Raw genomic sequence first — 16,844 nt, 5'->3', positions numbered from 1 at the left:
GTGTTAATTACTGTCACCGCTAAGTGACTTGTATGCTGTCCAGGTAGTAGCACCAGTAGTCTCAGACTCCTCCAGCCAGGCGAATCTCAAGCCTGGGATTAGCCCAGAGCACTTGGCTCCTCCAATATCTCCCTTGGCCCTCTGTCATCCTGAAACCTGACACATCTCACCTCAGGGCATGGTCCTTCTATCTCTCTGTCCCACACCTGTACAAGGTTTATATCTCACCTCCTGAAGATCTTGATGAAATGGTCCATTTCCCCCAACTGTCTCCTCTATTTCATTTCATGACTCTTGGGATTCTTCAGGTATAGTCAGTTCCCAACTTTCCTCAATGAGCCTTAAAGCCCCTGCACCTCCTGTCACCATAACCCAGGTTCTGTACACCTTTGTGGGGCACACAACCTGTTGGAGGAAGTCTGTATTCAGACACTAGAGAAAGAATGTAGAAATCAGAGTGGGAAGTCAGAGACCTATGAGAAATGCCGAGCTGCCTTTAGAGGGGAGGGAGTTCCTTATGCAGGCCCATGGTGCCCTGAATGGGCTTAATGTTCTTAAGTCACTATCTTCACATTTTTTTACATTTTTGACCAAGCAGCCCTGCATTTTTATTTTGCAGTGGGCCCCACAAATTATAGAGGCAGCCCATCTTCCAGTGAATCTGTACCTTCAAGTAGTAGGTTTTTTCACTTGATAAGGTTACACAGCCCATCATCTCACAAATTAGAGCATCACCTGTGCAAACTATTAGGCAGCAATTTCAAAATCTTTTAGAAAGACCTGCTAGCTAATGCTATTCACACTGTTCATACTAGTGTCTTCCAATTTTTAATCTTACAGTTTCTAATTTGCAGCTCATTTCCTTCCCAGGAGCCTTACCAATCACTCACCTGAGTTCAGGGCCTATTTCAATAATTTGGAGCCACACATGTGGTTGATTGGGATACTGCACAGTGCACTGCAGAGGTGCTGAGATGAGAGCATTTGCCAGACATGGAGTAAGATGAATCAGGGCTGACATTCTAACTCCAGTGTTTGAATATTATACTGCTTATTTCCATGCTTGAAAAGTGGACACAATAAAACATCTATCAAATGAATTTATAATTATACCAGATATCACATGTAAATATGTATAATTCGTTTTTTGACTAGTAATTACTCCCTCTAAGAAAAGTAAGTAAAAAGTATGAGTGAAATGTGCAAATTGCTAGAACTCAGGAGAGTTGAATGTGTGGGAGCTTTCTTTCATTAGGAGGATGGAGGGAAGGGGAGGAGGCAAGGAGACTAGGAGGGACCACATCCAGGATTTATGTGCCCTCCCTGAGCTTCGATTTTACATTTATTAAACTGTGTTATAGATGGGTCGATTGTTAGTTAATGAGATAATTATGCTGAGTACTTGCAATGCTCTCTGATATATATATTAAATAAGACCTATTACAAGTGAGTTACACTCTCTTGTTCAGAGATGGGCCTTTCAAAAGCAGAGATAAAGCAAGAGTCTTTTGGTAGAGGAAGATGGTTTAAATGTAATTTGTGGTATATCTGTTCATTCTAATACCTGTGTACATTGCAGATTTTTAAGTGAGATTTAGTCTCTATAATAGGCATGAACTCAAATAGCATCCATTTGTGCTTGGATAACACACCAACGACATTAGCTTTAGAAAAAAAAAACTACACTATTTTATTTCTGTATTAAAGAGTGAATTTGTATTGGACTGCTTCCTTTTCCTTATGCTGTTGCATGAGAAGCTCTGTCTCTTAGCCCCTTAGATCAGCAGCATTGGCTTCACATGATAGTCCACTCCGTCCCCTGGAGCAGGAGTAGGTTCAGCCATAACATAAGCTCCAAGAGCCCCAGCCAACATTAGCAGGCTCCCCACATCTGAGCAATGATGGCACACTGCTTCCTCCATCCATCCCCTTGGAGGGGATGCATCATTCCATTCTTCTGCCATTCTGAGGATAAAGCACATGCTTTATGAGGATTATGGATTTTACTAACTGTAAAATCGTTACTAGCCTACGAGAGCAAGATTTCCTCAGATAAGTAAATAAAGTAATGTAGACGCTGCTGAGTTGAAACTTGAAGATTCAGATTTCCTCGTCTTATTTTTGTACTTAATGTCTTTTATTTCTAAACTGATGACAGTACATAATTTTTACAAGGTTTCGTATTTAATTGTAATATTTTATAAACTATTCATTTTAACAAATTATAAACTAATAATTTATAATTACAGTGAAACTATGATCTACCATAGTAATAAAATATTACTACTGGTTAATATATTATGCATTATAATATTGCTGATAGTTGTACATAAGTAGTTTGCTTGCAGTATGATATTTAATATAGTGATTCTACTCTTTTTAAGTTTGGAGATTTCTTAATTCATATGAGAAAGTTAAGACATTTGTCTACTATGTAGGATGAAAGACAAATGATTTTGCTGACAGAAGGGAAAGGTATGAAAATGTTATGTCTGATAGGAATGAAGTTTTATTCCCTTGCTCCCCAACTAAGAAAACTCCTGAGATGGACCACCCTTGCTCTCTGTCTCTTGGGGCACTGGGTTACTTTGATCATGACGTCTCTGGCTATCTTGAGAGTAAGTTTCTCACTTCTTTGCCTCCACCAGAGAGATTATGAGGAAGAACTCAGCCTTCTGGCTCTGGAGCCTCCGAATGTGGTACTTGAGGAAGGGGTAAACTCACCATTTTGTGGTCCAACTTTGAGGGATTAAAGCATGGTTAATCATAGAAAATCCCAAGTGTGTGACACATCATTTCTCTGGTATCTCCTTAATAAATCATGTCAGTGCCCCTAATGTCTCCATAAAGTAGACCACATCCTTTTTGCTGCCTCCAGAACAGAAGAAATCTAATATTCACAAATGAATAGGAGAAAAGATTTAGCAAACAGATTAACCAATAATTGAAAAGATTCAATATACAGTTTTGTTATAGTTTTTAAAGTCTAAATAAAATGGACAATTCGCAGGAAAGATAAATTGTAAAATCTAGACCCAAGAGGTAAACAAATAACATTAGGAAAAATTGTAAAGGTTGTCATAGAATTTCCTCCAAATAAGTTATCAGAGCCAAATTCATGTTTTTTAGATTTTCTCAGAATCAGTACTCTCAGAACTTGACTGGATATTACAAGTAGTGTAGGAACGCACCCTCCTTGTAATAAAGTTTTATTTTGTGGTGACTTTCCTGTGACTGTTCTGATCTTAATTCAGAAAGCTAGTGAGGACAATAAAGTGCTGCACATCTGTAGTATATAATAATGCATATAGATCAGTCTCAACACAAAAGGCAAAGCTTGCAAGGAAAACGGTATTACACTGAAAGACCTGCAGCTTCCAGGACTTCTTGACAGGTTGTAAGGTGGTTCTGCATCAAGGGAGGAGGTGCAGCTGTGCAAATGTAGCAGCTGTGACACGAAAAAGGAAACACTTGTAATCATTGAGATTGACTACAAAAACCCAAGAGATAAATACTGTTCCCTTTCTGTGGTGACCCTGGGACAGACCCCTTGTGGGATGATTAAAGCGAGAGTGTCAGATCTGGGACTAAAGCTGGGCAAAGTTTGGTAAATTACAGCCGATGGGCCAGATGGGGTCAAGATGTGTTTTTTTTATTTTTTCTTTTTCTTTTTCTCTTCCTTCTCTTCTTTGTCTTTCTTCTTTCTTCTTCTAAGCTTAGAAAAGTCTTTACATTTTTAAAGGATTGTAAACAAACAAACAAACAACATAGCAGTAGCAATACCAACAAAGCCCCCCAAACAAAAGAAGAATGTGTGATAGATTCTGTGTGTGCAAGCCTGAAATTTTTGATCTCTGAACCATTACAGAAAAGAGTTCTATGACGCCTGCTTTAGACACATTCTTACCTTTCTGCCTTCATAATATAACAGGTTTTTTGGATGTTAAGATCAATAAATACAAAAAGTAACAAGTAACGTGACCTAATAGGTGAATAATTTGGGGAAATTAGTTCTAAAATTGTTACTTGCGGGCAGCCCCGGTGGCTAAGCGGTTTAGCGCCGCCTTCAGCCCGGGGTGTGATCCTGGAGACCCGGGTTCGAGTCCCACGTCAGGCTCCCTGCATGGAGCCTGCTTCTCCCTCTGCCTGTCTCTTCCTCTCTCTCTCTCTCTCTCTCTCTTTCTCTCTCTGATGAATAAATAAATAAAAAACCTTTAAAAAAATAAAAAAATAAAATTGTTACTTGCTAATGATATGATTATATGTTTAGGAAACCTAAAGGAGACAATGGAAAAGTTAGATTATAGAAAGTATTAAAGATTTGAGAACAAAGATAAAAGCATTCTCAAAAGTCAGTAAGGAAAAATAAACAACCATCACACCAGAAGTACTAGGAAAAATTTTTTTTTTCATTTGCAAAAGAAGAATCACTAATAGAAAATACAGGTACAAAATAATTATTAAACCTGTAATCAAAGGAAGGGACATTAAACAAATGTGTATTGCCTCTCTTTTCTGGGTCAAGCATTGTTTCAGGTGCTGAAATAAAAATTAAGACCAAGATTCACTCTGGGAATTAGCCACGATGTTCTCAAAGGTGATAACAAAGTCCTATAAAGGACCGTGGAAAGAGGCGAAATATGTCATCTAGTGTTGGCGAGAGAATAATGCTGCAGTTTGTGGAAAGCAGCTTTCAGAAGCCCCCACCTGAAGTACATCATGTCACATATACTCAGACGTTATGCATGGGCCAAGTGGAAACCCCTAAGCCCCACCAAGAGGAGTCCACTGCAAATAGAAAACAAATAGATATGGAAGATGGGAGAGGTGGGCAAATAAATTTTCATTATATTCATAATATTTATTCTGCAATGAATGAAACTCTATTAAACAGTGGATTTTCAAGAATGGCTCTGACATATTATCCTGGATTTCTTTATGGACTCCTCCTAAGACCCAAAATTTTGATCAGGGGAGCAGTATATCACCCAGTTCCTGTTTGCACAAGTGCTTGAACTTTCCTCAAAGAAACATGTTGTAAGAACGTAGACCATTTCTCCCACTTTTCAGACTGTACTATTCCTTGCTTAAAGCGTCGAAGATATGAAGGCAAAGTCTAGAGTAGACAGTACTCTTCTATATCCATTGTCCAGATGGAAAAATAAAACCCTCCAGCAAGAGTCTGGCTGCTTTGAGGCATTTGGTATTTGGTTCCACTTATTTATTTATTTGTTTATTTATTTAGATTTAGATTTAGATTTTACACTGGTATTCTTTGCAAGGACAATTCTTCCATCTTACCTGGAAGCACATGGACATGAGCTGGTCTGTGAGAAAACTTAAGCTTTCTATACCCTGTAGTCACTGAGAACTTCAATAAAGATGTTTTCTAGTTGGGTCCTTTGCACAAAACTAGTTAGGACAAGTGATCAGACAGAGTTTTTAGGGGACTAAACAATTTCTATTCTTGTAGTTCTAGTAGAGAATGTTTTTTGAATCTAATTAACAAGAGGGCTTCAACACCTATTGTTATTTAGGCTTTTGGTTTCTAGAAGAAAATGGCAAATAAATAACTAGAATGTCTCAGAGCTATTAAAACAAAATAATTCCAGAGGATGTGTCATGGAATCATTAGAGTTTTGCTCAGCTATCTGTGCCTTATACATCTATAGGGCTGTACAGTCCTATAGGATACATCTATACCATATGAAAGATTGGGCAGCACAGGGCACTGGTGATGGAGAAAGTGAGTCTTTCCAGGTTATCCTTAGTGCTCCCTTTGGGTGTCGCCTACCTGCTATTCCTATGTAAAAATGTGGTGTTGTTTTAAAGGAATTTTAGCATGTACTAATTCTTTGGAAACTTACAATATTGGTTGGTAGGTGTAAGACAATATAGTTTAAGATATTTGCCATGTAAGCCAAACACAGGAAAGCCAAGTTTACTTGCCTAAAAGAAGTCCTAGAGATAAAGAAAAAAAAGTTTCCACATATGTCCAGAATGAAACTTACTACATCCAGCTTCCACTGTAGTGGCAGGAGGCCTCGCTCCGTCCCGTGCAGTCAGCTTTGTTGCATGACATGAGAGCTCAAATGTGAAGCTATTTACTCACTCACATTCACAGTGAATCTTAGGGATAGTTCTCCAAGTTGAAGAAGCATACAGATTCTTTTTTTTTTTTTTTAAGATTTTATGTATTTATTCATGAGAGACACACACACAGAGAGAGAGAGAGAGAGAGAGAGAGGCAGAGACACAGGCAGAGGGAGAAGCGGGCTCCCCGCAAGGAGCCCAAAGTGGGACTCGATCCCAGACCCCAGGACCACACCCTGAGCCAGCCAAAGGCAGATGCTTAACTGCTGAGCCACCCAGACATCCCAAGGCCATGGACTTTTACTGAAGAGTGTGCTAATCTGTTCCATCTCCAAAAACAGCTTTGATCTTAAAGTTTTATCTTAATGAATTCCCTTGATGACTCACAATGACAAGATATCTGATCACACAGCTCTTCAATATGCCAGAAGAGAGCAAGAGAGATGCTGGTTCCTGCTAGGAAGTCTATGTATCCAAGTTTACCCTGCATCTGAGAATGAAGCAGAGGGTTGGTAAAAGCCCATAAACCAGCTCTCTCCACAGAACTATCCTCTGTTCAGTGGGATTAGAGATAACAGAATCTGACTAAATAACTATGGATAAGGGTAAAGATTTTTATCTATGCTTTTTCTTTTAAGCTTTAGATGTTCCTTTAGGGTGAAAAAACTCAGCAGAGGTCTGAATCACTTGATTTCTCAATTTGACTAAGTTCTGAGAAATCTTTTGAACAGGAAATAACTTATACTAAGCTCTCCCAGAAGTCACAGCGTCTGAATTTGGGAAATGAAGTTATGAATCCCAAATTTCTGGCTACACATCCATTTATGGTCAATTGTTTTGATTTGTTGCTATTTTTCAAAGTATCTTTTTTAAAAATCAAATTGCTATAATGGAAACTAAGAACCACCATCTCATACTAATCAGAGTAACTGTAGAGATGTAGTCGGATTGTATCCGTGTAGTTATGAAGGCTAATTTAGTCTATTAGATTCCAGTATGTTCATTCACTTATTCTAAAGTGATAAGTGATTGGCATGAAGTCTGTAACTATCCATTTTTTATAAAATAAAATTGCTTCTTAACTGCTTTTGTACTGCTACAGTATGTATCCCCCCCTCCCCCAGATAGAATTGACACCCAGCATTGTGTAAGTTTAAGGTGTACCACCATAGCTGCCACCTCCATCCTATCACATAGTTACAATTTAATGCATTTTTGAAAGGCTCTTAAGCTAAATGCAACCATTGTTACCAGTAAAATCATTTGGGAAGCCTACACACAAAACAAATTTGGATCCCATGACCACTGTTAAAATAAATGTAGACCTTGATTTGTTGGTTAAGGACCATTAAGCTGCTGTATCAAGAGACTCCAAGGTTTTTTGGGATCCCTGGGTGGCTCAGCAGTTTAGTGCCTGCTTTTGGCCCAGGGCATGATCCTGGAGTCCTGGGATAGAGTCCCACATCGGGCTCCCTGCATGGAGCCTGCTTCTCCCTCTGCCTGTGTCTCTGCCTCTCTCTCCTCTCTCTCTCTCTCTCTCTCTCTCTCTTTCTCTCTCTTTCTCTTTGTGTGTATCCCTCATGAATAAATAAATAAAATCTTTTAAAAAATGTTAAAAAAAGAGAGAGACTCCAAGTAATTCAGTGATATGAAGAGAATAGGAATGTCTCATGTAGGAATGTGGAGGTGAACATTTCAGGCTGGTAGGCTTCTCTGACTCCTCCAGTATTCCAGGAAGCAGGCTGGTAATGCATTCTCCTTGTCATTTTCAGCATATGACTGCAGAGCTACTTCTGTTTGACCACATTCCTCTTTGGGAGAGATAAGAACATTGGGAGTGGATTTTGATGGGCAAATAGCAGTCTTCACCACTACATTAATCTCCACAAGTTACATAAATAGTATGTTGGCCTGTGAATTCTAAATTGCTATTGATAACTGAGATAACTTCGACTTTTATTCCAATTTGAAAATATGGTTCAATAAATATGGAATGAGGGTGTATTTCCAAATCAAATCTTTATCACTATTTTGTAACAATTTCTAAACCCAGATTCTCAGTAGTGTTTCTTTTGCTGTCTTCACTCATGGTAGCGTTGTCCCCACCGTGTAGTGACAATGCACAGGGGAGACTTACCTGGCAGGACTGAGTCCCTTTCATTTCCTCCTTGTCAACAAGCACCACAGTTGTTAGAGATAGAAAGCTGTGTTGATACGAACATGTCTGATTATTTTCAGACCATCTGGATCTGTTTTAAAAAGCGATATTAACAAGGCATATGGCAAATAAACCCTACATCCTCTTTGGCTCTACTGAAGCTATGGATTTATTCTCATGACCAGTCCCAAAGAGAAGGCTAAAATTTCATCTACCATCAACCAATACAACTGCATTTCTCTTACCTAGTCGAGAAACCTCAAGAAGTTTGGCAAACACCCTTTTTCATTTCCAGCCTAGATGTTCAAGAGAGAAGACCTGTATTCCAAGACAGTAGTCTTGGGACAGTGTGAAGGTAAATTATGCAAAGCAAAAGGATTTGCAATCATATTCAAATATTTTGCCTTCCTGATGATAATGCCCTAGTCTCTGTAAAGAAACGCAGTTAGATTACTAAACCACCAGGTGGCACCACAGAGAGTGTAAATTTCTGCACCGGTCCCCAGGGTGTGCAAAGGTTTGCTCTTTGGTTAAGTATCTGTTATTTCTCACATCAATATTTTGTAATTCTTCTGTGCAGTCAAAGCTTGTTGGAGAAAAAACAACGTTCCCCTTCTGGTTTATTTACTTAAATTATCTATGAACAGATAGTGTTTTATTAATTATAATATTTTATCAATGCTCTAAAATTAAATGCTAGAATATTGACAAAGCATTTACAATTCATCGTGGTTATAAACCAAGAGATGAACAGTGGAAACTACATACTTTTAAAATGTGCACTTTAAGGGTGCTAGAGTGGTTCAATCAGTTAAGTGTCTGCCATCGGCTTAGGTCATGATCTCCAGATCCGGGGATTGAGCCCCGAGTGGGGGCTGAGCAGGGAGCCTACTTCTCTCCCTCTCTCTCTCTCTCTCTGTCTCCTTCTGCCCCTCCTTCCTCCTCATTCTCTCTCTCTCAAATAAATAAAATCCTTAAAAAATAAATAAAATGTGTACTTCATGTACTTTGTACATGAAGGAGAATTTAAAATCCAGGTGGTTTTTTGAAATATCCACTATTGAACTACTGTGGTCATGAACTTTCATAAGAGGAGGACTTAAGACTCTTGGAATCTTTCAAATATAAACCCTCTTCTGTTTGTCTTCAGAAGGGGAGGCAGGGTGGTTACTTTTTTGAATCCACTCCTTGGTCTGTGAGGGCACTTTCTTACTGGCTGATCAGGCCCCTGGGCAGGGCTAACCCTCTACTTTGCAGGTTCTACAAAGTCAAGGCATGTTGCTCAGGGAACTGTACTGCTGGCAAACAGCTGGCAGCTCCACAGGCACTTAGAACTAACGACTGTGTCAGCTGCATGTTGCAAAAACAGTTCCTGCCCAGAAGGACTCCATTCAGCTTCCAAAGGTCCCTGAGATTTCTAGAAAGTCATCAGATCCCATGCGTTAACATGCGAAGCAATTTAATGAACCCTGTGGGATTACTGTATTGTTAGATGGAGGGAGGGTGATACAGAGATCATTCCTGGTAAGTGCCTGCCCAGGAGGAGCAATAAGGGATGCTAGCACAAGAGCCCATGCTAAGTAAAATCACAGGTACTGGCTGTAGGGACAGAGTAACCTTTTTCTCCTGCCAGCTCCAGTCTGCCAGACTCAATGATTCCTTTGTGTGCTTGAAAATGGATGAATCTCATAGCCCCAATGTTCCCTTCTCTCTGTAAGAGGACTGACACTCTAGATCTGTTATTTTTTTTTAATATATATTTCTCTTTTCAGCTCTTCTGACTTCTAGCAGTTCTAACTATAATTCCATTGTTTCTCCTGTGGGTACTAATAGGACTTTGAGTTTCTAGGGAAGTCTTCAAATGCCATTAAATATTTTGTAGTGTAACTAATAAGGCAATGGGCAATGCCTCAATATGATTCAAATGATTGAAGCCATACATAAAACATTTCAAGTTTAGTAGATAAAGAGGTCACAATACCAAGTTGGAATCTAGTAGGGATGAGGGAACTTGCTCTTGCTCTCTCATGTTTAGTATTTTCTTCTCCCATAGAGGCAAATAATACATGGACAAGTGCTGGCAGGAAATGAAGTGCTACTTTATGGAGATATTATTGTGTATTTTTAATGATGATGGGAGCTTTTACCAGACATGCATTCTTAGTCTCCCTTGATGCAATGAACTCCGTAGTTTCGTTGGTCCCTCAAGGAAGCCCTAAAGATCATCATAAGAAACACCACACCGGGCTCTCTGCTCCTCCCCATTCAACAGACAGCTGCATCTTCTGGTGCAGTGCCAGCCGCGTCCCCAAGACACGATGGTGAAGGTTGGAATGAATGGATTTGGCCGTATTGGGCGCCTGGTCACCAGGGCTGCTTTTAACTCTGGCAAAGTGGATAGTGTCGCCATCAGTGACCCCTTCATTGATCTCAACCACATGGTGTACATGTTCCAGTATGATTCTACCCACGGCAAATTCCACGGCATGGTCAAGGCTGAGAACAGGAAACTTGTCATCAATGGGAAGTCCATCTCCATCTTCCAGGAGCAAGATCCCGCCAACATCAAAAGGGGTGATGCTGGCGCTGAGTATGTTGTGGAGTCCACTGGGGTCTTCACCACAAAGGGGAAGGCTGGGGCTCACTTGAAGGGCGGGGCTAAGAGGGTCATCATCTCTGCTCCTTCTGCCGATGCCGCCATGTTTGTGATGGGCATGAATCGTGAGAAGTATGACAACTCCCTCAAGATTGTCAGCTATGCCTCCTGCACCACCAACTGCTTGGCTACTATAGCCAAAGTCATCCATGACCACTTTGGCATTGTGGAGGGCCTCATGACCACCTTCCATGCCATCACTGCCATCCAGAAGACCGTGGATGGCCCCTCTGGAAAGCTGGCATGAGGGCCGATGGGCTGCTCAGAACATCATCCGGGCTTCCACTGGCACCACCAGGGCTGTGGGCAAGGTCATCCCTGAGCTGAACGGGAAGCTCACTGGCATGGCCTTCCGTGTCCCCACCCCCAACGTGTCAGTTTTGTGGATCTGACCTGCCACCTGGAGAAAGCTGCCAAATATGACAACATCAAGAAGGTAGTGAAGCAGGCATCGGAGGGCCCCCTCAAGGGCACCCTGGGCTACACTGAGGACCAGGTTGTCTCCTGTGACTTCAACAGTGACACCCACTCTTCCACCTTTGACGCTGAGGCAGGCATTGCCCTCAGTGACCACTTCCTCAAGCTCATTTCCTGGTATGACAATGAATTCGGCTATAGCAACCGGGTGGTGGACCTCATGGTCCACATGGCCTCCAAGGAGTAAGAGCCTCCTGGACCACCAACCCCAGCAAGAACAAGAGGAAGAGAGAGGCCCTCAGCTTCTGGGGAGTCCCTGCCCCAACTTAATCCCCCAACACATGGAGAATCTCCTGACCTCCAGTTTACATCCCAGACCCCGAGGAAGGGGAGGGGCTTGGGGAACCCTACTTTATCATGTACCATCAATAAAGTATATTGTACCCCCCAAAAAAAAATAAAGAAAGAAAGAAACGCCACACCGTTTGGTCTCATGCCCTATACTGCACTGGCTGGATTCTGAACTCAGGCCATCTAACTAATTAGGGTTTTTAATAAGTCTATGATAACAAAACAATGTTTCATTGAATTAACTAGTTGCTTTTTGTTGTTAAAGTTAAGCATCATATTTTACCATTGAATTCAGAAGCAAACTATTGGGCTGCATAAAAACACTTTAGATTACAATCATAACTCTTCCAGGCTTAATCCTCTGCTTATTAGTCATGTTCTTATACATGTGTCAGATGCAGCCAAGGATTTGTGATCAGTCCAGTTTCAAAGAAAATGCTCAAATTGATTTATGGAACCAGGCTCCCTATCTTTTATCTTCATGCCTCCCCCCGAAGAAGAAGAAGAAGAAGAAGAAGAAGAAGAAGAAGAAGAAGAAGAAGAAAAGAGGAAGGAAGAAAAGAAAGAAGGAAGAAGAAGAAGAAAGAAGAAGAAGAAGAAGAAGAAGAAGAAGAAGAAGAAGAAGAAGAAGAAGAAGAAGAAGAAGAAGAAGAATAGAAAAGAGAAAAAGGAAAAACAGTGTTTCCCCTGATGACTGAAACTCCAGCTCTGACCCCAGATTCATCAATAACCTCAACTAAATTGCTTTCCAGCCAGAAGCCTGGTTTTAAAAGGTAACTCAGACCTGGTGGAAGCAGGAAGTAGAAAATTTCCCTGATGGGATCCCCTGCCTTCTGCTTTAGCATCTTTCATAGGAGATGCTTCCATGTTTGAACAATTTGAATTAATAAAACAATCCTCTCACGATGCTACAATCTACCAGTTTTACTTCTATGTACTAGTCCTGATTTGCTGCCTGGAGTCTCACTGAAGAATTCCTCCTGATTATCCATAGGCTGCCTTTTAAACATTTGAAGACACCCAGCATATTCTTTGTTCCTGTGACGCACGTCAGCTTCCCTAGACTGTGGTGCTGTGGTGGGGTTTTGGACCTGAGCACACCACTGCCTTGTCTGGATATTCATGAGCTTGTCTCAGGCTCTGACTTCAGGTTAAGCTTCTCCCCATAGATAAAGCTGACGAGCACAGAGTCACTAGAGAAGAAAAAGAGCTTAGTGCATAGACAGTTTTGTGTGTGTATTCATGTGGGTGCCGGTGATCTCACACATCCACTTTTAAAAGCCTGGGAATACTTCAGTTTTTAGCTTGAAAGCAGGAATAGATATTTTCAGTAGACTTGGTGAAGAGTTCAGTCACATATTTTGTACTCATCTGTTGGCCCCATGAGGACCACATAGGTTGTTAATATTTACTAGTTAATGCTCAGTTAACGTTTACTGAAATGAGGACTTCTTAAAAAAAAAAAAAAGTAAACCCTAAAAGAGAAATTTAACAAATTGGGTTCCTTGTAGATTATTATTTTATTTGTAAAATAAGTGGGTTTAACTAAAATATATCTGACACCCCTTTCACTTCTTATATTTGCTGGTGATTTGCAAATAAAAGGAATTCATATATTATAGTTCAGTCTCATGAGAGGTCATATTTTGCACTTCAGAAATGCAAATGGCAGGTGGCTCATTACACGTTTTTTCTCCCAATGAGGGACAAGATCACAAAGGCAAAGTTGGAACCATGGCAAAAGTGGAAACTTAAAAAAAAAAAAGTTTTGTATTTAAATATTGTCAGCGTTTATGAGACAGCAATAACAACATATTAATGTCTTCAGGTATATTTTTTTTCAGATGGGAAATGCATATATTCAGGTGGCTTTAGGAAGCAATGTTTCAGAAACCAATTGTTGGGGGTGCATCACAGCATTGCTTTCTTTTTATGAGCGAGGAGTCAACCAATGGTCATGTCCCACACCTGACCTCAGGAACTTCAGGCTCTCTGGAATGTGGGCTAATGTGTTGGTGGGGACTGGCTGCCCTACCTGTTCACTTTCTCTGTATCCATTCTCATTTCCATATTTTTCCCTCCGTTGGGCATAATTTCAGGGTTGATATGAAACCAACAAATTCTAGCCCTCACTGCTGTCTAAGGACAAAAAGTCATTCTGACACATAAGAGCACCTGTTTGTCCCTAATCAGAGAAATAACCAACCAAGTTACTGTCTGGGTTTCAGGAGAGAAAAATGGAAAGGTTCAGGCCCATCGAGTGGGTGGAGGGATGAAATATAGAGGAGGCAAGTGGCTTCTAAACAGGTGGGCAAAGGTGATCAAAATGCCTAATGTTCACTAGGGTCAGTTGCAGGAAGAAGGTGGCTGTTACAAGTTTCACTATAGTTAAAAAAGTTAAGATGTTTACAGATGAAGTAGGTCTTGACTTGGCCATCAGTTTTGAGGGGCTCAGCCAGGTAAGGCACTGTAGTTACACATGTTGGATTCTCTGGACTCTTTAAAGCTGGTAAATCGACACAGCATTCCTTATCCTTACCCTTAATCCATGAATCCCACTGTTTGCAGGTGCTCCAGTCCCACTGCTTCTTAGAGGAAAGGAACATTTCATCTTCTAGCTTTTTCCTGTCTTGGTGGGGCAGTCTAGGTGACCAGTTGGCCCACAGCTAAGTGAAGGCTCAAGTCAGCAGTGTCCTTTGGCCCCACTGTTTCAGAAAGCACGCTGAATAATAGAGAACATTACTGTCTAGCTCTTTTGACTATACTCAGTTCACCCTTCTTTACCTTCGCTAGGGGTTTAAAGCACTTAAAGAAGGAGTGGAGCGGGATCCCTGGGTGGCGCAGTGGTTTTGCCTTTGACCCAGGGCACGATCCTGGAGACCCGGGATCGAATCCCACGTCGGGCTCCCGGTGCATGGAGCCTGCTTCTCCCTCTGCCTGTGTCTCTGCCTCTCTCTCTCTCTCTCACTGTGTGCCTATCATAAATAAATAAAATAAAATAAAAAGTTAAAAAAAAAAAAGGAGTGGAGCATGTGGCTAACAAGAAACTTCATTTTGGCTCTTCTTATCATGGCAAAATGTTCAAGGGCAATTGCCTTTGCATACCACCTCAGTATATTTGCAGCATTATCTAATTTTCTAACCATAAGTGACTAGTTATTGACGGTGCATTAAAAATCATCCCACTTTCTCTTTATTTCATTCATAAAAGTTTATCGTTTTTTAAATCAATTTAAAGTCAAGACACTAAATTTATTTATTTATTTATAAATTTATTTTTTATTGGTGTTCAATTTGCCAACATATAGAATAACACCCAGTGCTTATCCCGTCAAGTGCCCACCTCAGTGTCCGTCACCCAGTCACCCCCACCACCCGCCCACCTCCCCTTCCACCACCCCTAGTTCATTTCCCAGAGTTAGGAGTCCTTCCTGTTCTGTCTCTCTTTCTGATATTTCCCACTTATTTTTTTCCTTTCCCCTTTATTCCCTTTCACTATTTTTTATATTCCCCAAATGAATGAGACCATATAATGTTTGTCCTTCTCCGATTGACTTACTTCACTCAATATAATACCCTCCAGTTCCATCCACGTCGAAGCAAATGGTGGGTATTTGCCGTTTCTAATGGCTGAGTAATATTCCATTGTATACATAGACCACATTTTTATCCATTCATCTTTCGATGGACACCGAGGCTCCTTCCACACTTTGGCTATTGTGGACATTGCTGCTAGAAACATCGGGGTGCAGGTGTCCCGGCGTTTCATTGCATCTGTATCTTTGGGGTAAATCCCCAGCAGTGCAATTGCTGGGTTGTAGGGAAGGTCTATTTTTAACTCTTTGAGGAACCTCCACACAGTTTTCCAGAGTGGCTGCACCAGTTCACATTCCCACCAACAATGCAAGAGGGTTCCCCTTTCTCCACATCCTCTCCAACATTTGCTGTTTCCTGCCTTGTTAATTTTCCCCATTCTCACTGGTGTGACGTGGTATCTCATTGTGGTTTTGGTTTGTATTTCCCTGATGGCAAGTGATGCGGAGCATTTTCTCATGTGCATGTTGGCCATGTCTATGTCTTCCTCTGTGAGATTTCTGTTCATGTCTTTTGCCCATTTCCTGTTTGGATTGTTTGTTTCTTTGGTGTTGAGTTTAATAAGTTCTTTATAGATCTTGGAAACTAGCCCTTTATCTGATATGTCATTTGCAAATATCTTCTCCCATTCTGTAGGTTGTCTTTGAGTTTTGTTGACTGTATCCTTTGCTGTGCAATAGCTTCTTATCTTGATGAAGTCCCAATAGTTCATTTTTGCTTTGGTTTCTTTTGCCTTCGTGGATGTATCTTGCAAGAAGTTACTGTGGCCAAGTTCTAAAAGGGTGTTGCCTGTGTTCTCCTCTAGGATTTTGATGGAATCTTGTCTCACATTTAGATCTTTCTTCCATTTTGAGTTTATCTTTGTGTATGGTGCAAGAGAGTGGTCTAGTTTCATTCTTCTGCATGAAGACACTAAATTTAAACAGTGTTTAAAAGTTTTATCCATTAAACTTGAGTCTTTAAAGAGCCACCAGAAGTGACCACCAATAACAAGGGCTTACACTGTCGTCTCTCCCAAGAAGGTCTACATGCCACCTGATGTAGGGTAGGTTCCCACATTGCTTTCTTTTTGACACCCTGTTGTTTACTTTGTCATTTACAACAACTGTTTTCTGTGCTTATAGTGTCTATCCACTCTATTAGTAATGTTCTTGAAGAAAGCTCATTTAGCTATTTACCTTGCACTTAGCAAAATGGTAATGAGTGGATTAATGAATGGATCAAAGCAATTCATGGAACAAATGAATGCATGGATGTGATTCTTCTCTGTTACTAGTACAACAAAATTCTTCAGTTGGTCTTTGCTATTGTCTCTGGACTGGGGCTTTCAGCTAACACATAGTAGGAATTGGATTCATCAAAAATCTGCTCCTAGACATCCATCTATATTTCTGAAAATTTGAAATGATAGAAAGTTGTTTCATTATTACAGGAAGAAGTGGAGACAGAATTCCAGGAATGAATGAGTTTTTCTCTGGTTGGTCAGTGATGTTTATTAGTGATAAGGACATAGGAAGTTAATCTCTCTTTTTTGCATGTCCCCTGAAAGCTGTTCAGTAGAACAGATGAGTATCT

The 16,844-nt window shown here is 40.6% G+C and overlaps 1 protein-coding gene across 1 annotated transcript; it reads left to right on the top strand.

Moving 5' to 3' along the window:
- Positions 1-10,569: 10,569 nt before the first annotated feature.
- Positions 10,570-11,571, top strand: LOC121489803 (glyceraldehyde-3-phosphate dehydrogenase-like). The gene is made up of 2 exons (XM_041753155.1): positions 10,570-10,764; positions 11,356-11,571. The coding sequence occupies exons 1-2, from the start codon at positions 10,570-10,572 to the stop codon at positions 11,569-11,571; spliced, it is 411 nt and encodes a 136-aa protein (XP_041609089.1).
- The last annotated feature ends 5,273 nt before the right edge of the window (positions 11,572-16,844 follow it).

This window comes from Vulpes lagopus, chromosome 4, assembly GCF_018345385.1.
Source record: "Vulpes lagopus strain Blue_001 chromosome 4, ASM1834538v1, whole genome shotgun sequence".
Taxonomy (NCBI): Eukaryota; Metazoa; Chordata; class Mammalia; order Carnivora; family Canidae; genus Vulpes; species Vulpes lagopus.
This window is presented reverse-complemented; position numbering and strand designations above follow the sequence as displayed.

Bases quoted from the DNA above. Each gene is read 5' to 3' on its own strand.
- LOC121489803 (XM_041753155.1), top strand. From the start codon at position 10,570: ATGGTGAAGGTTGGAATGAATGGATTTGGCCGTATTGGGCGCCTGGTC. The intron at 10,765-11,355 runs GTCATCAATGGG...GTAGTGAAGCAG, and splicing joins AGGCTGAGAACAGGAAACTT to GCATCGGAGGGCCCCCTCAA.